Source organism: Acipenser ruthenus, chromosome 4, assembly GCF_902713425.1.
Source record: "Acipenser ruthenus chromosome 4, fAciRut3.2 maternal haplotype, whole genome shotgun sequence".
Classification (NCBI taxonomy): domain Eukaryota; kingdom Metazoa; phylum Chordata; class Actinopteri; order Acipenseriformes; family Acipenseridae; genus Acipenser; species Acipenser ruthenus.
In genome coordinates this window covers 30,960,439-30,985,545 of record NC_081192.1, presented here as the reverse complement: position 1 = coordinate 30,985,545, position 25,107 = coordinate 30,960,439, and the positions used below count along the sequence as shown (strand labels likewise).

The 25,107-nt window shown below is 37.3% G+C and overlaps 1 protein-coding gene across 1 annotated transcript; it reads right to left on the bottom strand.

Annotated features, from left to right (window-relative positions):
- Positions 1 to 1,923: 1,923 nt before the first annotated feature.
- LOC117399900 (transcription factor E2F3-like) lies at positions 1,924 to 25,107 on the bottom strand. The gene is made up of 7 exons (XM_033999335.3): positions 24,524 to 25,107; positions 11,932 to 12,043; positions 9,817 to 10,033; positions 7,273 to 7,431; positions 6,253 to 6,367; positions 4,338 to 4,479; positions 1,924 to 4,029 (listed from the first exon to the last, which is right to left on the bottom strand). Exons 1-7 carry the CDS (start codon positions 24,797 to 24,799, stop codon positions 3,767 to 3,769), a joined length of 1,284 nt encoding a protein of 427 aa, XP_033855226.1. The 5' UTR covers positions 24,800 to 25,107; the 3' UTR covers positions 1,924 to 3,766.

The following is a 25,107-nucleotide window of genomic DNA, read 5'->3' as shown; positions in this document are numbered from 1 at the left end:
CCTAGGAGTTTATGTTGACTCCGAAATGTCTTCATCTTGACAATGTGGGGAAGCTATAAAAAAGGCCAACAAGATGCTCAGATATATAGTGAAGTGTGTTGAATTTAAAATCAAGGGAATTAAATGTTAAAACTTTACAATGAAATAGTAAGACCTCATCTAGAATATTCTGGGATCAATAAGCTACTAACAACCAAATGAGCAAGATGGGCCTAATGGCCTCCTCCTCTTTTGTAAGCTTTATGTTCTTAAAACTTCCTGTCTACATGCCTTCTAATTGAATACCCCATTACGATTGTCTGCCTCAAACACCCAATTTATTAATAATCTTCAGATACATGAATGTTTGTTTCATATTTTTATTGCTCTTCAAGGTTTGGCAAAATTCCAACACTTCCGATTTAAAAAAAAAAAAAAAAAAAAAAAAGACACCTCTTGGTCTCGGACTTTTCATGATACAGTTCTATTTACAGAAAGAACATATCAAGGCGTTTCACGGTTCATTGAACATTACAAAGCTAGATTACAATAATTTGTATTCTTCACATTTTGTACATTCAATCACACAAGTTATTCTGGAGTAAAAAAAACAAAACATCTGAAAATCAAAACCTTTCATCTTTATTCCCAGAATACAAATATACTTTCATGTGCACACAAACTTTAAAAACTTTTTTTTAAAATCTAATTTTAAAGCTTTAAATATTTCCCAACTTTATTCACAATTCAGTGTGGCAAAATGTTTAAACTATCAACTTTGTCCAGTCTCTTCACAAACATTCTGGCAGTGTTTGTGGGGGGGGGGGGGGGGAATGGGGAAAAGTATAAAAATGCCAATTGATTTTTACATTTATTGTTGAACAAATGCAAATAAGTAGATACAATTAAAATTGAAATTAACACTGCTTTAGATTCCTATACATAAATACCAAAATGGTAAATGTTAATAGCAGCGGCACCAGAAACCCTTAGGACATCTTGTGGATTCAATACACAATGGCAGAAAGACCAATCATGTTGCTCTGCTCAATAGAACAGTCAAACTCTTTGACGTAAAACTGTAAGAAACCAAAGTCAAGTAGACAAAGGTTACAGCTATTGTAGCCAAAATGTTTGTATACTCTAAGAAAAACAAAAAGCAAGTAAAACTAAGAATCACTATGTTGAAATAAATTATATATTACTATTTTTGGCAGTTGTATGTTTAAAATCTCAAATTGTACAATGTATGAGACTTGGAGAACCAACAGATTGGTTGCAAATATCATGAGATTTTTTTGGAGGTAGCATTTATAAACTGTCAATTATGGTTTAGTTTTGTTGAAAATTTAAATAACCATTCAAAAACATGGCTGCTATGTCAACAAATGCCAAGTGACAATTGGAAAAAGGCAGAGAAAGCCACATTGACTTAATTTTATGCACCAGGTGGACTTCATAACACTTATGGTTGTATATTATATATTTAAAATGATAGCTTTTTATTTCATATAGTTTTACCTGTACTTAAATGATACAAAATCATCCATAACTTAAGAGTGGATGAACTTATCTTTTGTCCTCAAATGCTGAAAGCTTTCTAGAGCCACAAATTAATGCTGGTCAAAAATGACTCTTTCCCCAAAACACTGTAATCACATGAATATGGGCAGATAATAGAACACTCTGAAGGGTTTAGAAGAAAGATTGAAATAAGAAAAAGTAGTTGGTGTCCAGATTCAGTCTGCCTATATACAAATCAAATTCATGAAGTAAAAGGGCTCAATTACTTACACAGATCTACAGACTACTTTAAGAATTCCATTTGTGTCAAGGTTGACAATGTTTGTTTGTTCAAAAGGTTTAATTTTATATATTATATATATATATATATATATATATATATATATATATATAAAAATAAAAATACACCCTTTTTAAAAAAAAAAAAAAGCCAAAGCATTCAATTTTGGGGTGCAATTTGACCTCAATACATTAAAAAGGTAAATAAAAATGACAACTGTGGGTTTTTACTCTTCGTGCCTGGTTCTATTATAAATTATCTGTTAAACATGCTTCAATACAGCTTACAGACACTTGAGATTTACAGAGATAACAAGAGAACAGTTCTCTGACCATCTTCTAAAAATGGGGCACACCCTTACCTGCGGGGGGAAAAAATAAATAAAAAATAAAATAGTACAGGGGATCTCAAAGGTGCTCAATTCAAGCAACCATTAACTCTGCACACTAAAGCACGCACCAATGCGAAAGTGTTTCTGAATACTGCATCAAGGTTTATATTAAATTTAAATAAATACATTATAAAATAGGCATCAATGCCTACATATATAGATTGAAGGAGTTTTATAATACATTATAGAAATTATGCATTGATCAGAAGAAAAGGACTAATATTTGAAAAAGTTGGAGGGGGAGGGGGTCAGTGCCGTTACACAAATGTGTGTAAGATACACTGACAATGTTACAAAACTCAAGTCATCTGTAGAGAACACTTTAGATTTTAAATTGAAGAGCCCATTTTAAAAACGTATGTGTTGTGGCTCTAATCTAATATTTATGGTCTTAAATTGTTGCATTAAGATTTTTTTTTGTTGTTGGGCGTGGTCGCAACCCCAAACAGGAACAAAACTAGCAGCGGACATTTACAGCTTCATTCACAAAACATACCACCAGGCATTTTTGTCGGGTACCATTTTCTTCTTTGGTCAACTCGTATGGAGCAGGATCAAGAGCAAATTAACCATTTTACTAGTCATTGAAGAACAAAGAAGTGGAAGATGGGGGACATTGATCTTTTGTCTTCTAAAATTTAAACTCCCCGAGACAGGGGTTCCCAGTGGTTCTGTTACAGGAAAATAAAAACTTCCTGCTTATTCAGGTAAATGTCTTCACCCATAAATAAACTATTTTTAGTAGTTCTGTTTGATTAAGACATTGGATTAATGATCTTATTATACTGTTACAATTCTGAAGCAATAGTATACAAATTACCTTCACTTAAATGTACATGTTTACAGTACTCATTTTAAATAAATGCTTCAGGTCTTTGGGATTTATCAGAGCTGGACAGCAATCTGCACCTGCCATAATACTTTGAGAATTGTGTGAGGCTATTCCATGTACCTTAGTTGCACTGCTGGACTAATGGCAGAACCAGGATTTCTGTGGTGACGGATCTACCCCAAAAAAGTCAAAACGCAGTGAGTTTGGATAATGATGTTACACAGTCAAATGTTACATACATTAATATACCAAGATTGCAAGTGGCAACCACAGTATTTTAGAACCTTACTTCACAGAAAAACTGGTACTAGTGTACGAGTTTATGCTCTGATGAATCCCCCAAAGAACTGCACTATTCAGGGTGAGTTCAGTTTGACTGAACATGTTTGTTCTAGTTTTTACCAGCCCTATCTCCTCATGCCACTCAAAAGGGATATACACACTAGGCAGCAGAAGATCAATCTGAACTCAGGCACTTAAATCGATGCACATGACTCTCTCTAACACTGTATCCCATCTGATTGAAGTACATAAGGGTGGTAAAGATTGCAAAAGTATTAGAATATACAACAATTGGTGGTTGTGGGTGATGCATGCCAGGATAACAAGCAGGTTAAAAACTCATGTCATCTTACACCCTACAACCAAATATCTGCTAGTTAAGGCAAACTGCATAACTGCCACAGGTGGAAGGAGAAGGACTGAGGTGACTACAAAAAAAGCTTTCTGGTTCCATCATAGTCCACTCGGAACGCATCAATCAGTTGCATAAGAATTCATCCAAAGGGGATAGCTTCTCCAGATCGTAAGCATCAAACAGATCACTGATTCCTTCTTCATCCCCAAGGCTCAGCAAGTAGTCCTCATTCATGTGTGGAGGAGAAAGGTTTACAAATGGCCCCTCTAACACTGAGGAAATCTGGTCCTCTGTTTGTTGCAAAAGATTGATTGGAGAAGTAAAAGGAGATAAGTTTGAAACAGGCACTGAGCAATCCACCTTCACTGAACTGCTGGGGACACACGCTAAAATAAAAAAAAAAAAAAAAATAAAGAAACAAAAACAAACTAGATACAAACAAACAAACAAACCAACCCAAAAGCCAGCCAAAAGTTGAGAACAAATTGCACATAAAAACGGTGCCAGAACCACAAATGGGAGTTGTGTTCTGGATAACACCAGAAACAGTATTCAGGGGGACCCTCACCCCAGTTTCCACTATCTTAAATCATACATTTTAAAAGACTTTCAGATATTCTATTCATGGCAGACCACCCTCTCACCCAACCAGATCTATAAAATAACACAATACGGTGTGTAAATAAGAGGTTACCTTGTGAGCTTTTTACTGAAGGGGAAGCATTTCCATTCACGTCTAGGGTGGAGTTTTTATTCGGACTGTTGGTTACATTCTCTTCTGGGCATAAAAACACTTCTATGGCCCCCTTAGTGCTGGTTAAATGTACTTGCAGCTTCTATAATAAAATATATATATATATTTTTAAAGCAAGTACTACATTTGATGATCTGTATCAGTAACATACATATCCCGATCTGTAAATACAAAATTTGACCACCATTGGTTTACACATGAGCAAACAGTAACTTGAGAATGTACTTCAAGATTGTAATTCTCACTATAGTTCTTGGAAATACTGTACATTGAACCCCTCATCAGCTGCAAAAATTGAAATCACATGGAATACATAATGGGGTGCAAATGCACCTCTCACAAACTAGGTTAACTTATAAAATTAAAGAAAGATGGCAGAAAACCCATTAATTTAAATACCTGACAAAATACGGTTTTGAACTTCTGAAATGATTCAATTTACATTGTTAATGAACACTTTCTATTCCACATATTTTGCAGTAAGTGCCACTTGCTCGGTATTGTGTATATATATATATATATATATATATAAAAATACTGCTTGGCAAATAAATATAAAATGAGACAAAGAACCGGTCATTAAAAATTGTCAGTAATGCATGCCTCAATACAAGGGCACATTACCCTGGTTTAGTATCAAACACTTACTGTCTTTTCAATAAGACAGTTTGTAGCAGACAAATGTGGTAGTCAGAAACAAATAAAAACAAAAAAGGATAGCCCCCTTATCTTACTAGGTACCCACTAGACTTCTATGCCCCACTGGCACATCTGACCCGTGAGGGCTCGGTATGGTACAGGTATGGGTGGTTCTCCACTGGCTATTTATCGAGCCAAGAGAGAACCAAACCGTGAAACTCCGGCCTCACAAGACATCTGAATCCGGCTGTGAGCCGAGCCGAGCCAGTGAAGGCTCTAGTTTCTCTGTGGGAAGACAGAAGTGTTCAGAAAGATGTGGAGTCATGCATCAGAAATGAGAACATTTATGCCCAAATCTGACGATTTGAAGCAAATGGACATAAACTGCGGGTACGGTACACTTGACTCGCACTCAAACAATTCTACAAAATGTCTCATCCTTGATATTTATCATATTAATATAAATAAACAAACAATTCTAAACTTATTTTAAAAAATAGTCAAACAAAATACTGTACAGCTGTACCATACATACAACTACGGCTCTCGTTGCGCTCGCGCAGATAGAGATAGCACCCAAACAAATCTAGAGAAAACAACTATCCTTAAAACAAGATCTTTGGCAAATCTTTAAAAAATATATATATTATATATAATCATTGCGTGTGACGTCAGTAGCACGGCTCGGCTCTGCAGTGAAAAAACAACCCAGGCTCTCCTTAACCGCACTGTGAGGACTCGGTACGAACCCGCCGCGGCTCGGTTGTAGTGGAAGCGGCACCAGTCTTCTTGCCACCCCCGCCCTGCTTACCCATCACATAAAGTGCTTGAAACCTGTATACAAACAGACCCACTGTTTGATGCTCTTATCTTACTGAAATTAGAAAGAAAAAAAAATGTCTGATTTCATAATACACATCTTTATACTGTCCTACATCTCCTGAAAGACCACCATTAGAAGGTGGAATGCAGTACAAATTCACTCATAAAATGACCATGGGCACTCTGAAGTCCAAATGCCAGCCTGAAATCTGAGGGTACCTGGCCAGTAGGGTCCACTGTAGCACTATGAGGAGAAACAGTTCCTGACCCTTTTACCTCCCTAACCTATGGGAAACCTGTGCTCCCCTGGCTGTACGACTCTCCTGCGCACAGAGAGCTCATGTTCTTACGTTTCGTGAAGATGCATTTCACAAGATAATACTCATTTGTTAACCTCTAAAGGGTCTGGCATTTCCAGCTTCGTTTCCGACGGGGCCTTCACAGCGATAATTGTCTGGTCCCTGAGGCTTCGGATCTTCCGGATGTCTTGGTATGTAATATATGAAAATGTAAAAGCAGGTTAAGGAAAACCTCCCAAAAAACACACCAACCACTACTGCAGATCGACGATTTGCAATATAATAATTCAGCACCCTTGAGATGTACATGAAAGTAGACTTTGCCCTTTAACTAGATCCTGCTCCTGAAAAAGAAATGATCCATTGCTGGTAAATAAAGTGCAGCTATCACAAAAAGACACCTTTGTGAGAATCCTGCCACCACACCCTTGCTCTGCTGAAGGGAACTGCACATTCTAACCACAAGAGGATGTCTGGACAGGAGGTGCAGTAAAACAAATCAAGATGGAAGGAAGGATTATTATTTATTTTTTTTTAAATGACTAAATCCCATGAGCATTGGTTTGTTCGCTGAAACAATTGTACTATAGATATTTGTCAAACAATTGTACTAGTTTCTTTTGGTATTTTTAACTAGACTAGATACCTTCAAGAATGTTATAAAACTTGTGGGTACAGACAGAATTAATGTATCATGTATGTCATTATTGTGTTGCTTTTATTTGTAGTTTTTTGTATTAAATTTACAAAGCTGCTAAATATTCTAGCTCCTGGAAATAGTGAAGTACTCACTATGTTGGCAGACAAAGGTGTCTAAACCAGTGTTACCGAGGAAATAACAGAAGGGGCATGAATATACTGCACATATCAGTATATTCTAGACTAGTTTACTGGCCTGGTGGTTTCCTATACTACACAGTATAGTGTCTTTCTTAGACCTGTATACAGTAGGTCTGCAGTGTTGTGTTAACATGAAAAGGAAACATGGACAGTCAATAAACAATTCTCTATTTCAAGACTACAGGAAACAAAGTAGTATGTATACCAGCCCACCATGCATAAGCAGATTTGACCTTTTTGGTCTTCCACTGTTGGTAGCAAGCACAAAAGGATATTTTTGGTTGTGCGACTCCTCAGTGAGTTGGCGTATGTCGAGGTTGCATCTCTCTATCAATTCATCCAGCCTCTTCTCCTCTTGGCTCAGCTCAGCCAACTCCTGGCTCAGGCCCTGGCACCGATTTAGAGTCCCGTTGTCATCTGACAGATTGCAGCCCCTGTCCAGAGAGAAGACAATGGTCACACCCTTTCAGAGCTTCTGCACAAAGCAAAGCCCAAGTGTGACAGGGTAAAGGACTGCAGTGCTAATTTATGTTGCTTTTCCCTGTCTCTACAAGCTTTGGGTCCTAATTGGCTTAAGCCCAGAGGCCTGGTGCAGAAGTCCTGGCATAAGGAGGTTAAGGTTCCATTCTAAAAAAAAAACCAAAAAAAAAAAAAAAAAAAAAAAAAAAAAAACCACAGGGATTAGGTGTTTAGGAGACTTATTTGGTAAATTTGCACAGGCAGCACTAGGTTACTCGTTAGGGAGTAACTAATTGGACATGGTATAAAAGCTGTGAGAGACAAAAGGGGAATTATTTCACAAAAGCTACTGGTGTTATGCAGGAGTTGGTTGAGTTTGTTTCCTGTGCCTTGTGGATAAAGGTGCAAAGATAGCATGCTTGTTTGCTTTTTCTTTTTGATTTAGTGAAAACTGCCAATAAAAAGATTTACTTATCCAACTGTGCTTTCACCAGGGTTTTGTTTCTTTTCCCAATGGAAACCACACACTTTGAATTGAATTCACACTTTAATCCTCAATAGAGTCCAATAGAAATGGCTATCGGAGAGGTATATGTTAAATGTTACAATCCCATCCAGTTGTAAACCATGCAAATAGTCTTAAATGTTTTGAAAGCAACTTTCTAAAACAATGTTTAATAAATAGATATAAAATATACATTTTTAGTATATTCATTGTAAAGGAAACCACAAATCACAACCAGCAGGTAGTAAAATGTATCCATGCTCCTGACCCTCCCTAGAATTTACAACAGTTTTTTTTCCCCCAGTGGTATAAAAAAAAAATTGCATTTATTGAATTAAATGTTGCAATTAAAAGTTGCGTGGTGTGAGCATGCCGGACACAATGCATGTCCCCCAATAACCAATTTAGTGTGATGTCACAGTAGGTCACTGAATCGCAGGAGCCAAAGAGACATCTGTTATAGTGACACCAAATAGCAGGACGAAAATAAACCAACAAATACCCTATAAGTCACTAAAATTAACAGGATTAAGAGGGCATATAAAACTAATACCTCTACAGAATTTAAAATTAACTGCGATTGAACGGTTGGAAAAGGGAAAGAAGCTTTCAGAAATGTGGTTCGAAACCCAAGATGTGTACTACAATAAAATTCTGAATTATAATTGCTTTTTGCATAGAAAAAGTCTGGACTCATACCACCAGAAACACATGGCAGGTAGGCCATGTGTTCCTTGCAGCCATGTCCTATGCAAGTTCAAAAACAATTTATTTCTGTAAAGTCTGTGCAGTTTATGCATGGTACTGTATACTAAACTTATGTTAATTGCAGCAGTGTGGAGTAGTGGTTAGGGCTCTGGACTCTTGATCAGAGGGTTATGGGTTCAATCCCAGGTGGGAGACACTGCTGCTGTACCCTTGAGCAAGGTACTTTACCTAGATTGCACCAGTAAAAACCCAACTGTATAAATGGGTAACTATGTAAAAATATTGTGATATCTTGAAACAATTGCAAGTCGCCCTGGATAAGGGTGTCTGCTAAGAAATAACAATTGTGTACCAGTAGGCTGCAGTAAAAAAAGAAAATGCTCTCAAATCATTGTGTCAATTTAAAATAATCTATTTTTGCATTGTACAGTATTGTGTACAATGCAGCAACATGATTGTGTTAACGGTAGCCTATAAGCTAAAATAGCGTGCTAGGTATTCATTTGATTTTACAGCTATATTGTATAGGCTGACTGTACAGATATATATTTTTACATGTTGTATACAGAACAGTAATGTTATTCCAGATTACGTAACTTCCTCTACAACACAGATTAGGTATGTCTTGCTGGAGACAAACTATTAAACTGGGCACAATGAACATTGCTCTACAAAAGAAAGAAAAAATATGGAGCATCAACAATGCATACATTTGGTATTACTGTGCAACCTCTTTGTTTAGAAGTTCCAAACAGCCGATAACTTGCTTAAAAAGCAAAACACTACTGACAAAGATGTTGCATCGCAAGCACTTTCCAAAAAGCTGCCAACTGGAACCTTTGACCCTTGCAAGCAGCTGTCTGTCTACTGAGTGTTACAGATGAACTTCATCAACACTCACCGTTGCAGGACTTTTATAAGACCTACATAAAAATACATCTGTATGTGGGCTATTAGGACTGCCACATCACCCCACAAAATTCACACTGCCAGAACCAGTTTGTTTAATCCTAAATACTCAAACCAGAGAAAATGTGATGTTCAACTGCTTCACAGAGAACTTGTATAAAAAGCACAACATGCAAGGATTATGCCTGCCTGCCTGGCTGACCCACACCTCCACAGTAATAACACCCATTAAACATACATCCACTGAATGTTGTTTTTGGATTTCTTCTTGAGGAGGTGAATGCCCTCCAGCACATTCGTGATGTCGTAAATCCTCCTTTTCTGCACCTTGAGGACCTCGGCGGCTCGGTTCAGGTCGACCACACCGTCAGCAGACTGGCCGAGCAGCTGAATGAACTTCTTTGTGAGGAGGCCCAGCGATGTGTCGTAGCGAGTCTTCTCTGAGGGATCTGGATCTGGATTGAAAACACAAATAAACCTCAAGCCTGGCTCAACTTATTATGCTACACAATTTTTACGTTCCGGTTCATCTTGTGTAACAACAAACATCAAAAGCAATGCAAAATCAACTCTTTAGAAATGTAGTGAATTTAGTGCAAAAACAGGTAGAAAGCCATTTGTACAGCTGTATGAGCGGTACACATGGCAGTAATTCATTTTATGAATTACGTGCTCATGAAAGGTATGGGACAATGGCACTGGCTTGTCAGCCACAGTGCTGATATTTGCTAGAAGACCTCCCCCCTCCTCCCCTTCATAGCTCTGCAAGCAGAACGCAATACTACCTTCAAAGCCAGGACTCAAAACTACCAATGTTGCAGTATTAAGGGCCAAGTTAAGACTACCCAAGAAAGGCCTCCTGAACCAACTCATATCAACCGATGCCAGGGGCAACAAGTTTTACCGTTACACTTTGCCTGTCGGACAAGTACTTTTTTCTGCTTTTGTCACAACACTGTTGATAGAAAAACTCCTGTAGATTTCTAGCGAGTCACGCAAGGTCCTGAAAAACTCTAAACTGCAAAAGTCTCGCACAAACACTGAAAAAAATGCATAAACAAAGCAAAATATATACAGAGTACACCTCTTAATTCACAAACCCCGAGGTCACACACAGCAACAAACTTATTTAAATTAATGCAACAATACCATTACATTGCCTTTGTCTACAGTAGGAGCCCAGTAAAAAGTTTGACCACCTACTCTAGGAAGAATGTTTAACTACAAAAACCTTTAATACAACTTTGCACTGTGAGACCGACAGCGCAACAGCCACTAACACCCACGAAACTAAATTTCTTTATCCAATGGCCATATAGGAAACCAAAACGTATGAAACAAGCGTCATCAGTTCTGGGTAATGTAGTTTAGAAACCAATCCTTTAACTCTTCCGCTCCAGTGAACATTCTACCGGTTTGAGGTCTGACTGACAACGTGACTCTGCTTGTTTATCAGAACAAATATCCACCAGCCGAGAATCTGAATTTATTTAAAGTGTACTCAATTTATTTAGAAATGTCTCCAGAAGTGTAAATTTTGTGATCTCCGTCCTAAAAACTGCAATAGTATCAGTGGTAGCCACAACTCTCAAGAAGTAGGATCTGAAAGAATTTTAGAAATACCGCATCTGGTTTTCATTTTACACCAAATTGTTTGACGGGTGCATAATGTGAAGTTAGCCAATCGGATAGATTTGTCAACATTTTCTGTAAAAAAAAAAAAAAAAAAAAAAAAAAAAAAACCCACACACTTTCGGAGAATAAGCATTCTTGGTTATGTAAAGCAATTTAGTGTGCTCTCCGGTAATGTTGCGCTTTAAAATCATGGTATATACGGTAATCGAAACTTAAGATACAGAATGCTGCACCTCAATGAAATGCATCTCTATTGGCCTGGTGCATGAAATCTGACGTAGTTTGAATCTTTAATTATTTTTGTTTCGCCGTGTGTCATGCACAAAAATTAGATGGGCTCAGTTTTGGCAAGTATGTTTGGAATTACGTTTTCTTTGATTTCATGAAGCAAAAATGATTATTAAAAATCACCAATTGATTGTGTTCACTGTTTGTTTAACAAAAGCAAAATCCTAAAAGTTATACTATATTTGTGTGAGGTGACCACATGGCTCTGTTCAGCAGGATAATTCAGGCTTTTCCTGCAACATGCTGCCCAGGAAGAAAACGATAGGAAAATGCCAAGTGTACATTTTTAGTAGGTCAGTTTACAATATGTGGTCAAATTAATATTTAAAAGACTGGGGGTTGGGGTGCCAGAAGACCCCAAAATGGGGATTGTACAGAAAACACAACAACCCCACCAACCACCTTCACCAATGCAGTGGGGAAAACTCACTTTTAGGGCTGCTCAGGTTTCTGGGTGTGGCTCTGCTCTTCCCCTTGGGGGTCTTGGCACCGTCACTTAGATATTGATGGTCACTCTCGTCCAGTTCCAGGCGCCTCTTTGCCTACAGGAGTGCAAAACATACGACTTTCAGTCTTTCTGACCCATACCCATGTGACTGCAACTCTAGGGTTACCATATGGCTCCAGATTAACCGGATGCTTTGAGACAGACCGGGATTTCAAAATTCCCCCTAAATTGCAAGTAATTCACGTATAAATAAGCTCCACCTTTGCTGAGATTAATCCTGCTGTGGTGGAATTGCTTGGGCGCAGCAAACAATTTACACTGATCAGCTGCTTCTGATCAGATCTTAATGAACGAATAGCTAATCTATCGATGAGCAACGAGATGATGATGCGATTGTATTTGCAGAATAATATGGGCGATTGAATTTTAACAAACAGAAAAAATAGCGACTGGCTGCAATTCATTCTTAGAATAATACAATTATTTGACGCGCATGCAGGTATTTAAGCACCATTATTAATTGTAGCTAAGGATGGTTCATTTACACCTTCATTTATTTCAATTTAGGGGCAAGTTTAAAATCCCGTTCTGTCTCACAGCGTCCGGTTAATCTGGAGCCACATGGTAACCCTATGCAACTCTCTTCTAGGTACGAAGCACCAGAAATTTAATTTATTCTGTGTTTAGTTACTTCAAGCTTCACAAACATTTCACAAAAAGGAGAGGTTGAGCTTAGTCGGCACAGTAAAAACTAGGAGTCATTTTTACTGGGTTCAAAATCTGGCTTAGGTTACAATATTGCACAGTTGCCAGACTCTACGCACAGGTGGCAGTCAGGTCAGAACTGGGAAGCGCTTGCAAAGATGTGACAGGAAGCTCTCATGGCACCTGCTGACTGCAGCAAGTGTCATTGTCCATTGACCTTAAGCCCTAAAACCTGCACCTTCAACAGAGCTAAATTAACTTTATTAAGTCAATATAAATCAGTAAAATGTGTTGATTATAAAAGAAATCCCTAAATACATTTACAAAATATAGCGATACAAGATACAGCTGTATCGCTGGTTTATTCATTTTTGAAAACCGTTTGTTTGCTCATCTTTTGGCAAACTGAGTTAATAACAATAATGAATAACAACTGTCTTTCGTTGCGTGTGACGTCAGTAGCATGGCTCAGCTCTGCAGTGGAAAAACAACCCAGGCTCCCCTTAACCACACCGCGAGGGCTCGGTTGTATGCCAATCATTCTGCAAGTACGACACCAATTTTTCAAAAAGTGGCCTACCACAGTGTACCATAATCTAATCTTGTGGAGGTGACTTGACATTGAGGTAAAAGAAAAAAATAACTTGAAAAGTTAATTTAGTCCAAAATAAAATCTTGTAAAGAAAAATCCCATTTCCTTTTGCAAATAAGATTTTACAACGAGCAGCAAAATTAATTTAAAAATGCAGTGTTGGTGCCAAACAACTTAAACGTTGAAACATGATAGGGACGGAAAGTTGGGGGTGCTTATCTGTTGAGAAACTGCAGACACACATACCCACATATTTGAAACCAGGTTAATACTGGCAAGTATGCTGGAAGAGTGTAAAGAGGAAAGAGATACAAGCACACCAGAAGTGAAAATGAAAAAAGATGCCACTTTAAAAAGTCAATTCAAATTACACCCCTTTTAAAAAAAAATAAACAAATAAATTGTACAAACCATTCATTCATTCAGACAGGTTCTGACTGCCAAGCAACAGCTGATTGGCTTCCCCCAGCTAGATTCCAATCTGCCCCACCTCAAAATCCCAAACATCAACCACCCCCAACCCCTGCCAAGATCTCAGAAAAGCAGTCAAGCGGGTTTCCTTTTAAAACCTTCAACAGCTGCAACTGTTTCTGCATGAGCACATACTGCCCAAAAACTGTACTCTGGCTGCACACTTTCAAGCCATCAAATGCCCAAAGACAATTGTATTTTGCACCACTTTAAAAAATAAAAAGGCAACAGCAATGCTCCATCATAACACCAAGCATCATATTACAGACTGGTGGAAAATGAAGTCGCCACTGAACCACAATTAACTGGTCAGAGATTACATTTTAATCAGATGTTCCAGACAATACTAAAACAGTTTGACACCAAGCTGCCCTAATAGAGGGTTCAAATTTAACCCATCTAGCATGTCCCCAATGTTTCAACTGTTGTTATTTTGAGCCAATAGGTTTAGTTATCCAAGGTTTTTTTTTTTTATAATCATTTGCTCAGAGGAGCCAGCTTCCCAACAGTTCAGCATGGTAAAAACATACCTCTCAAAGGAATACAGGTTTGAAACCAAGCACCGTGTGTTATGTTTCAGGTGGCATGGCAACATAAATGACTACAGTACTTTGATATTATTCTTTACAGTAGTAAAGACATTAAGGCCAATGGGTGTTTATTCCTGCAGACCACGTAAAGCTCAGCAGCATCTTCAGGCTAAGGTTTCCTTTACACCAGGGGTTTGTCACCAGCCCTGGAAAATATCTTGTAGAAAGGGTTTCCAAGAAGGATTTAACATATCCAATAGGTTAGTCTCTTTGGCCATGCAGATTATATTCACTCACAACATTGACGAACTTAAATCAACTAGGTTTCTAGACTATTCCAAACTAGCCGCCGAATCAAAGTATTCCTTGCTGGTTTTTGTGATTTACATTTCTAACTAGACCTGTAGAAAGATGACTAAACATAGCATGAGCAAAAAAAAAAACAACACACTAGGCTTCATCTTATTAACCCCTTTAAGTCAGATTATTGGATTTATGTGCAGAGATATTGGTTTTAATTGTATGCATAACCTTATCCATTTTTGAACTATCATATTGGAAGACATGAAGTTCAGTCTTTTCTCTCCTTTTTGGGAAGCATCTGTCTAAGTGTGTATTATAGTACCAGACTCAGGATTTGCTCACTACCTCTAACACACGACTGCAGTGAGACAATGCTTTGTCCATACAAAGAAACACTGTTTAAAGCTGTAAGCGACCATTCATTTTGCTCAAACAGTTCATTTTACTGTAATTAATTATAATCACCAAAGCCTCCGTGCTAGCCTCAAATCACTCAGAAATGACAGAGGACTATTCCGTGATAGCAAATGGCAATCATGTATTTCTATTGATAACATTACAGAAAAGACAAAGTACAGTACTGATGCTAATTAAAAAATAATAAAACGCTTACTTATCAGTCTGATGGATGTCCCTGCTTGTTACCACACAAATCAGAGAGAGCTTCAGTCGCAAGACATTTTTGGCATTTTTAATCGGACAGTATTTCGTCTTGATCGCCCATTGCTAGTAATGTAGTAGTATTGAGCCAGCAATTCATATTTGTTCACTTGATTGAAAGCTAAAAACTCTTACTCACACACCAGACGTAACAGCTTGTCAAATTAGACCGCATGGCAATACTTTGGTTTCTGATTGACCATACATTCTGTATTTTTAAATGAACCAACAGTACTTAAGTTGCAATAAACTTGAATCGGGTCATTGAAAAATAAATATCGATTTGCAGGCACGATCACACAAAGGAAATAAAATGAGTTCAAGACTAGGCTTTTTTTTTTTTTTTTTTCTTTTTTTTTTTTTTAATATGTATATTTTTATATCCCAAAGACAGACTGCAGTAACTGCCCAACTGTTTATATGACACTTAAAAATGGGCTAAAATGTACATATTTAATATGTAAATTAGTCATATGTGCAATGAACGCTCTGATACAGCACAATAGTCTGGTGTTAGCGATTAAACGTTGATTACATGACAAAAGTTTGCAATAGATTGGTAAGTGATACTAAATAAAACGCGTTGTCCGCCATTTCAGAATTTATCGCATACCCCAGTTTGAAAACCGCTGCAGAAGAAACCACATTACCAACAGATAGTTTAAGAGTAGTATTTAAATGCCATTGTCCTGACTGGTAAATTCTTACCTTCCAGATTTTTATTTTGACAATTTCCATATCAAATGGCATTTTTTTTTCTTGACATTTTGCTTTCTTTGCCCCCAAGTAAATATTTTGGACAGTTTTCAAAACAACTTTCCTTTATTTTTACAACACACGTTGATGTTGTTGATACGATAAACACGTATATCTGCTTCAGATACTGTATTTAATTTCTCAAGGTAAAACGATGGCCCGTGTTACACAGAACACAAAATAAAATGTCAAATATACAATATGTATTTCATTGGTTTTGCTATATTTTAACTTATTTTAATACTGCACATAATGATATGGTTTTGAAAATGCCACTTACCAAAACCATGACTGCACGAATTGCATTACATAATAATTCTTTATTCCGATTCCAGTGGTGTTTCCTCAATGCAAGATGTGTTACAGTGCTGTATAAAATCACATTATATATATATAATATATTATATATATATATATATATATATATATATATATATATATATATATATATATTATATATATATATATATATATATATATATATATATATATATATATATATATATATATGCATATATACACACACACACATACATATATATACATATAGATATATATATATATATATATATATATATATATATATATATATATATATATACATATAGATATATATATATATATATATATATAGATACATATAGATATATATATATATATATATATAGATACATAGATACATAGATACATAGATAGAGATATAGAGATATAGAGATATAGAGATATAGAGATATAGAGATATATAGATATATATATACACACATACACACATACATACATACATACATGTATACATACATGTGTATGTGATTTTATAGGCCTACTGGCAAAATGGCCAAGAGACTGAATTTTAGCATTTGTCATAGAAAAGACACATTTCACATGTTTTATAACGTTACCGTAGGCTACTTTTTTTTTTTTTTTTTTAAATCAATGATGCAGTTCTAGTGCGAGCGCATTCTACTGGACTGGAGAATGGCATGGGTTTAATTATGAAAAAGTGTAAACAAACAAGTAAAAAAAGATTAGCCTGTCGTCAGACATGTCATGTTAATACAAAATGCATTCATTTACTGCGTATTGGTCTTGCGTCTGGCCTGGGAAGGTGGACACACGGTCGCGTTAAGAGAAATTGAGCGGGACATGTTTTATTTCAGGGGGGCATTGTCGCGGCCTAGCGCGAACACTGAGATATAGATAGAGATATTTTATACACACACCATTTTTTGTATTATAACATTTACAAACAAGGAGGCCATTCAACCCATCTTGCTCGTTTGGTTGTTAGTAGCTTATTGATCCCAGAATCTCATCAAGCAGCTTCTTGAAGGATCCCAGGGTGTCGGCTGCAACAACATTGGGGGAGTTGGTTCCCGACTCCCACAATTCTGTGTAAAAAAAGTGCCTCCTATTTTCTGTTCTGAATGCCCCTTTATCTAAACATTACTTCTGATGTTAATTTATTTTGTGTTTTCACACTAGACACTCATTTTTTACATGCAGTGATTATGTAATGCAATTTATTTTTAGTGGACCGAAAATCTCACATGTTTATATATTTTTTGAAATGTAGCGACTTTAGCGTTTTTCACCTACAATGTGGTTTTTCACGATGTGGTTTTACACTAGACACTGCAGCTTTAAAGTTGTTTTTGTGAAAAGATTTGAAATGACAAAACTGTACTCCTACTAGTGCTGGGACGAACACAGGATTTTCATGTTCGGATATCAACTCAATTTAAATATTTGTTCGGATAGCCATTTGTTTTTGAAAAAGTAATAAAAGCCATCACAGTGCTCTGAACGCAGGCAGAGACAGCATAGCAGCAGAGGCAGGGGGCATGGCCGTGGCTTCCGTGTGTGTGCCTTTACTTTACAGCAAGACCTTACAATATAACATTAAAATAGAAAAATATCCCACGAGTAAAGAATAAGTTGTGTAGGCCTTACTTTACCCCAGTGAATTAACTACAAAACAAAAGGATGCCAAACAGCAATTCAAATTAAACATAGTACATAAATAAATAGTACGCAAGACACTGCATTTCTTTACAGTACCACAGTGGCCAGACACGTTTTCATAAACTAATAAACACAAGGTTTATTTGCGCCTTTTTGTAGCTGAACAAGGAAACAAAAACTGAAATTTAAACTTTACAAGACTTGAAATAAAACAAACATGGAAATGGCATTGTAAAACAAAGGTGAAAAAACACATTTGCTTCTCGTTTATTACATTCCACATAAAGTCGCAACAAAAAATATATAATCTTAGGGCTAGATGTTAACTTAAGGCAGTTGTGGCAGGGCAGAAAAGCCCTGTGTAAAAAGGGGGCAGGACACATCTCTGCCGATTAATGGATGGGTTGTGTCTATTGTATTATGATTTAAAATGTATGGTTTGTTTTAATTTAGAACAGATGATTTAATGTATTGTATGATTTGAATGTATTTTATGCTATTGTTTTTGCTTTGTTATTATTGGGTTGAATGTGGCCTGGGTGTTAGTAGCTCGTCTCTGCCAGGCAGCTCGTGCAAATGCATGGTCGGCAGTCTGTGATTATCGACTGCCGGCCATGCAAACTAAAACATGTGTAGAATGAATAATTTAGTGTTAATTCACAGATGGTGACAGGTATAAAAGCCTGCAGCTTGTCTTGTTCAGCGTGGGTGTTCGGAAGGAAGAATGTGAGCGAGCGAGAATCTAAAATGAAAGTAGAAAGTAGAAGAAAGCAATTGCTACTTGTGCTAGGAAGCACCAGCACGGTACTTCTTTGTGATTTGTTTTTGTTAAACCTTTTATTATTGTTCTGTGCGCAACGGGTTTTTTTTTTTGTTTTTTTTTGTTAATTTGCATTTTATAGACACGGAAACTTAATATCCTGTTAGGTCATTGCCTGTTATCTTATAAAATCGTAACGTTTAACAGTTATTTAAATTTTACTTTTGGTCTATAAAATAAAACTTCATACCTTGAAATTGTATCCACATTGTTCTGGTACTGTAGGTATGTGTACTCACTGTCCAATATGATTTGCATTGTGGGCCTCGCACGTCTCTACATGGGGCAGTACAAACCTCAGTCATCTATCGGGAAGCTCCGTTAGCAATGACTTCATGCTTCATGAAATACATTAATAATGTACGTGTTAAAAAAACAAATACCGGTAATTATGGACGTGTCACTCAGGTTCGGTCATATACTGCAGCATAAGCTACTGCATAAAAAACCACTAGTAGCGAATTAAGAGTTTTGGGTCGTAACATGCTACCAAATATACATTCACTTCGAGATTTGATAATAAATACAATCTATATAAAAAATCACTACACGACATTTTCAAAAGGTTGGGTACTGTTTAAGCAAGGCATAAACAGTACCATGAGATTCTGGCTCACGCAGCACAATGTGTTTTTGTCCCAGATGGCTTTCCATAGATATCACTGAGTGCACGCCCATAACCTTGTTTGTTTACTTTTTGTAAACAAAAGTCTAGTTCTTTTAGATCGAGGCTTAAGAGCTGCTGTATTGATCCTGTGGTTTGTTATATCTCTATCTATCTATCTATAGATATATAGATATATATATATATATATCTATATATATATATAGATAGATATATAATACACACACACACAGTGAGCTCTCTCATTTGCTTTTTATTTTTTTAAACTGTCACGCAAATTCTGTTGAGACGGTAAATAAGTGCAAGGTATTTTTGTCATTTGTAGCGAATACGAACATCTGATTTTTGTATTTAATACATGTCAAAAAATATTTGTTCGAATATTTGTCCCAGCACTAACCTATACTGCTGCAGCTTTGAATTTGATTTCAGCAGTCATTAAATATGTTACCTGAACTTCAAGATTCTTTATCGTAACTGCTGTGCCTTACCTTTGAATTTTAACCATGCCTAATTGTAAACTTAGTCTTTCTACCTAATGTTAAAAATACTCCCTCTGCAATAATGCCTAGAACTTCGCCTCTGCCTGATTCAACTACGCGCTGTGTATCTATACCTCTGAAACAAAAATAATTTTATGTTGCAAAGCTGGAAACTATATTGATCGTTTGAAAAAAGGAGTAACGCAGGCATGTCTGTCATGAATATAGGTCGTCAAAAACCACTTTGTCTTGTTACGCAACCATGTGGCAAAGCAAAATTGATCTGATGCGATTAACTTTACATGCCAGGATGATTTGGAATAAAAGATCAGTTTGGGATTTTTACATGTTGGATGAAGCTTTGGTGCACTTTGAAAAAATGCTCAGTTTCAATTCGCAATTCATGCTTTCTGTACAGAATACTGCATACATGAAACAAACAGGTACATGTAATTATACTTTTATTCACAATCTCATCTCATTAACTTAGTCCAACAGTTTACACTTCATTTTGATTGTCCTTTCGATATAACGAACCCCTCGATATAACGAACAAAAGGCTTGGACCCCAACAGGTTCGTTATAGCGAGGGTGTACTGTATGCGTGCCCAATATGTCAGTGTGATCCAATGAAAAAAAAAAAATAAAATAAAAATAAAAGCATAGAGCCCTGCAATGAGGGATGCAGATTTTGACCCAACCAACTGTCTAAGAAACAGCTTCTGATTGAAAAAAAACAAAAACCTGTCATTTAAAACTAGCATGTGTTTTGGTAAACAGCAGCTGAAAAGAAATAACTTAAGTTGGGGGGGAAAATAGTATTATAATTTATTTTGTTGATTAAAAAGTATAACTCCATTATGGTTCCTACAATTTAACATTCATTAAAAGACCTCACTTTACTCTGTGAAAGTTGTCCAATCTACTCTGTGTTGATAAACAAGAACAGCTGGAAGGCATAATCACAATGATAAATCATAAAGCTGGATGAAACAGAAAAAGCACATTTGTCTTCTAAAAATGAGAAGGACAGGCTGGTAAATGACTGTGGAATGGCACCAACATTGCTCTGAAGCCTTGATGCCATGGAGCAAGTTACCCTCACACCATGTTTATCATTTTTAAAAACAAGAACCTACAAAGAACCAGTCTTCCCAGGCCTAAACGCCTCTCCCAAACCAGCCCCAAACAAATGCTTGTAATGTAGCTTGCCGCATGACCTGTGAAGACCCAAAAGGGGACCAAAAATTCTCCAATAAATATCACCCATGAGAAAAGCAATTAGGAAGGCTTGTTATTTTATTATTATTTTCCTGTGCTGGTTTTCCTACCAGGTGTTTAAATCATCAGAAAGGGGCCTAAGAGGGGTCCAGTGATGGTGTCTTCATATAAAGTATGGGAAACTGGCAACAACAGAGCTCTTTCAAGGGTTTAACACCTGTGCCTGACAGTTTTACCACTTACTGCCTCAAAGATAGTACACAACAAGCCTTTTTAAAAAAAATAAATTAAATAAACACACTATTTAAAAAGAACAAATCTAATCTCTGGCTATTGAGATACAGCGATCTGCAGTAAAAGGATCAACAAGCAAAAGCCTCTGTGCTTTATCTTATTTCAATACAACCCTACACTCAAACTTTAAATTATTTTCCATGACAGTCTTACCGTACATCTTCATGGCAGAATAGAGCAGAGTAAAGCTATGGAAACGGTTTCTTGTTTTTCTATAAAAGCAACGGTATCAATCTATCTATCTATCTATTTATTTTTTAAAATGCATTTTGTTTAAGTGTGGTATCTACCCAATTTCTAATAAAACAACTTTAAAAATACCCTGTAGGTTATTACAATGAAATGCATCACCTAGGTAAAATTGCAAGCAACAGCTTTATTAATGCATAATGCGGCATGTTAAGTTTTAAAGACAGCTACAGGAGCGGTGAGAGAGGGGGATGCCATGTGGCAGCTGATGCTGACAAGAGAAAGTTCCTGTCGACCAAAAACATTATAGCTAGAAGAAAATCTTCAGGCTCCGTCCAAATCCTTCATCACACATTGTTGCACGCAACTATTCTGCAGCCCTGGTGGGAGGTACCTGTAAAACACTCCCCTTCATAACTGTAAATGTAAGTCATTATACACATTTAAAATTAAAATGATCCTCCCTTTTGTGGCAATACTCTACTCTAGCCGGGGGATGGGCAACTGGAAGCCAGAGGGACGCATTCGGCCCGCAAGACCATTTATTCTGCCATGATCTTTCACCAAGGATACACCAAGTCTAAAGTGCAACATGGAAGACAGATTCAGGGTCACACAGTTTACATTTAGTACATGGTTAACAGCATGTGAACATGCTTTATTGTAAGAAATATTTCATTAATGCATTATGGAGTCTAATAAAATGATGTATAGACTGCAAAAGGTTTAGTGGATTTTGGGGCCCTCTACTACCTCAAAAGGTGCCCTTCCATGCTCTAGACCTTAAAGTGGCAACCTATTAGGGTGATGCAGGATTCATTTGGCTTCAAAAGCACAGAGGTTTATTCAAGATTTAACACACTGTGCATCTAACTTCCTACAGTACTGAGAAAGACACCAACAATACCCCAATCTGGTTACCACTCCCTTTTAAAAATGTAATGAATTGCCATTTAGTTAAAGAAAGAATGAACACGCTTCCAACTCCAAGACAAAATACAGTACTTTCAGTGAATGCTCACACAGCAGGTACTGAAACCCTCCCCCGGGTTTTAAAAAAAGCATTCACACCAAATTCAACATCCAGCTGACTGAGAATTTAAACAAATCATTCAACAAAAACATGATTAGCCTAAATTATTATTATTTGTTTATTTAGCAGACGCCTTTATCCAAGGCGACTTACAGAGACTAGGGTGTGTGAACTATGCATCAGCTGCAGAGTCACTTACAATTACGTCTCACCCGAAAGACGGAGCACAAGGAGGTTAAGTGACTTGCTCAGGGTCACACAAGGAGTCAGTGGCTGAGGTGGGATTTGAACCGGGAACCTCCTGGTTACAAGCCCTTTTCTTTAACCACTGGACCACACAGCCTCCTAAATGTAAGCATTTCAAATCTGAACCAGGACACACCGCCCTACCGCTATTCCCTGAGCAATTGCATAGTGCCAACAAGAGGATGCTCCTGTACCCACTGAAGGCAACATGCATTAGTGCAGAGGCAAACTACATGACAACACTGTGCATCCCAAGCACATAGTTTAAAACCAAAAACTCCCCTCATGCTGTGACCTGCCCTACCCAGGACCTCAACCCCAGATCAGGTTTAAATACACACCCTGAAGGTGAGAAATCAGAGTTTGGTTACAGTGACTATTTATTTATTTTTTTAAAAAGGGAGAGCTACAAGGTAATAACTTGTAAAATCAACCTGTCTTCCCTGAAAAACAATGCAAAATATTACTCCAAATTATAAATGTGACGGTGACTGATGTAAATTAGAGTCATAACTATGTCACCATGAACTACTTACTGCACATCCATGTAAGAATGTAATGTTTCCACTGCCTGCCACCAAGAGCCTCAGCTGCCCACAGCAAGCCACAGAACTGAAACGTTTCAGTGCACCATCCCCACCCTGGATGCATGCAAAGAAACATACTTACGTACTTGGCATTTTGCATATCTACAAAAGCTTGAGCATAATTGCTGATATTTTAAAACAAGTTGAACTAGTAGAATCTGAATGTTAGATTCAAATGTACGGCTTTCTAAACGCACAACTACATTGGCATACCACATGCTTCTGAAAACAGTGTTATCCACGATCATGTGCATGTTCACTCTTGTCCATTACTTCTGTACACGGTTGTCACTATAAAACATCAGAGTTGGTGGGGTTTTGGCAACATGGCTTCCTGGCCTTCAACATCAACATCATTTCTTGTAAAGTCAGATCTATTGCTTGCAAATTCGTGTATTGTACAATGTAGAAAGGAAGAAGGAGAAAAATAAAACACAACTTTGCTGTAAACTGAAAGTCTGTCCTGTTTACATTGGTAAGTAAACTACTGTACTTTGTAGACAGCTTTTGGGTTTACATTTAAAACCCTGCGCACGAGATACGAATTCTACTGTGATCACTTTTGCCCTTTTCGAGGAGATCTGTGGCAAAAGCAGAGAGAGGTGCCGAGAAGGACGCGTTTCCCTTCCCCCCTCGAAAAAACACCAACTGGGCCTACTGTCTCGTGGAAACCAAAACAAAGATGAAATATGACAGGAAATAATATGACAGGAATTAAAGTGTCTCCTGTCCATCTCCTACACATTAATAAAGACGATTTCAGCAGTGTCGTGACTAGTTTACAGATTAAAACTCAACCATTTAAAACGGGATCTTGCAAACGACGTTGTGTAATTTAGCATTCACCTTCCCCCCCCCCCATATCTGTATGTGACCCTGAAAATATGTTTAATAAAAAGCCAGAATTACGTAGCCTGTCCTCGTTGCTGAAAAATAAATGTGCAGTTACTCAAAAAGAATTACATGAAGCAAAATGCTATACCAACAACGTATAGAATATTTTGCACTCTGCAGTTGTGTTAACATTTTAAACAAATTTAACAGTAGCATTGTTTGTTTCAGAATATGACCTATTAAAAAAAACTGTAGGTTTGTTACCGGAGGGCGTCCTAAAGCAGGTCGAAGTCCTGTTCTGTTTGCTGGTCCGTGAGGAGTGGAATATATCAAACTGCTAGTTGGCTGATCTGATACACAGACATTTGCGGTCTGTGTAAGACAGGACGGCGAGGTTAGGATCTGGATATATGTACCGGCAGGGAAATTAGAAATAAAATTCTCAGTGAACCCGGTTATCACAGTACTTTTGTCCACCGACGAACCCCCAACCCCTGTTACTATTACTTTTTCCGGGGCTGTTAGGATTCCCTTTCTCATCTTTATTTGGAGCGAGTTCCCTTTGTCCCTCCTTTACTTTGGAGCCGATTTTATCCAAATCCTTTAGGGTGAGATCACAAATACTGACTGACTCTGATAAAAGAGAATCTACTGTAGCAATATTCCTGATTTTGAAATTATATTGAGAATGCAGACGGACAGATGCAATGGATTTTAACCTGAAGAGAGCCACCGTTTCTGCTGCTGAAAAATGGCTCCAGGAAGCTGATAATGAATGAAGGGATACGGTTTACGCGCGAAAGGCCCTCCCGCGAAACTCAGATTTCCCGCGGACTTTTTGAACTGTA

Coding starts and splice junctions, on each gene's coding strand:
- LOC117399900 (XM_033999335.3), bottom strand. CDS start 24,799: ATGAGAAAGGGAATCCTAACAGCCCCGGAAAAAGTAATAGTAACAGGG. Junction 12,044..24,523: donor CTGCTTTAGGACGCCCTCCG/GTAACAAACCTA, acceptor GCACTCCTGTAG/GCAAAGAGGCGCCTGGAACT. Junction 10,034..11,931: donor AAACCTGAGCAGCCCTAAAA/GTGAGTTTTCCC, acceptor TTTTCAATCCAG/ATCCAGATCCCTCAGAGAAG.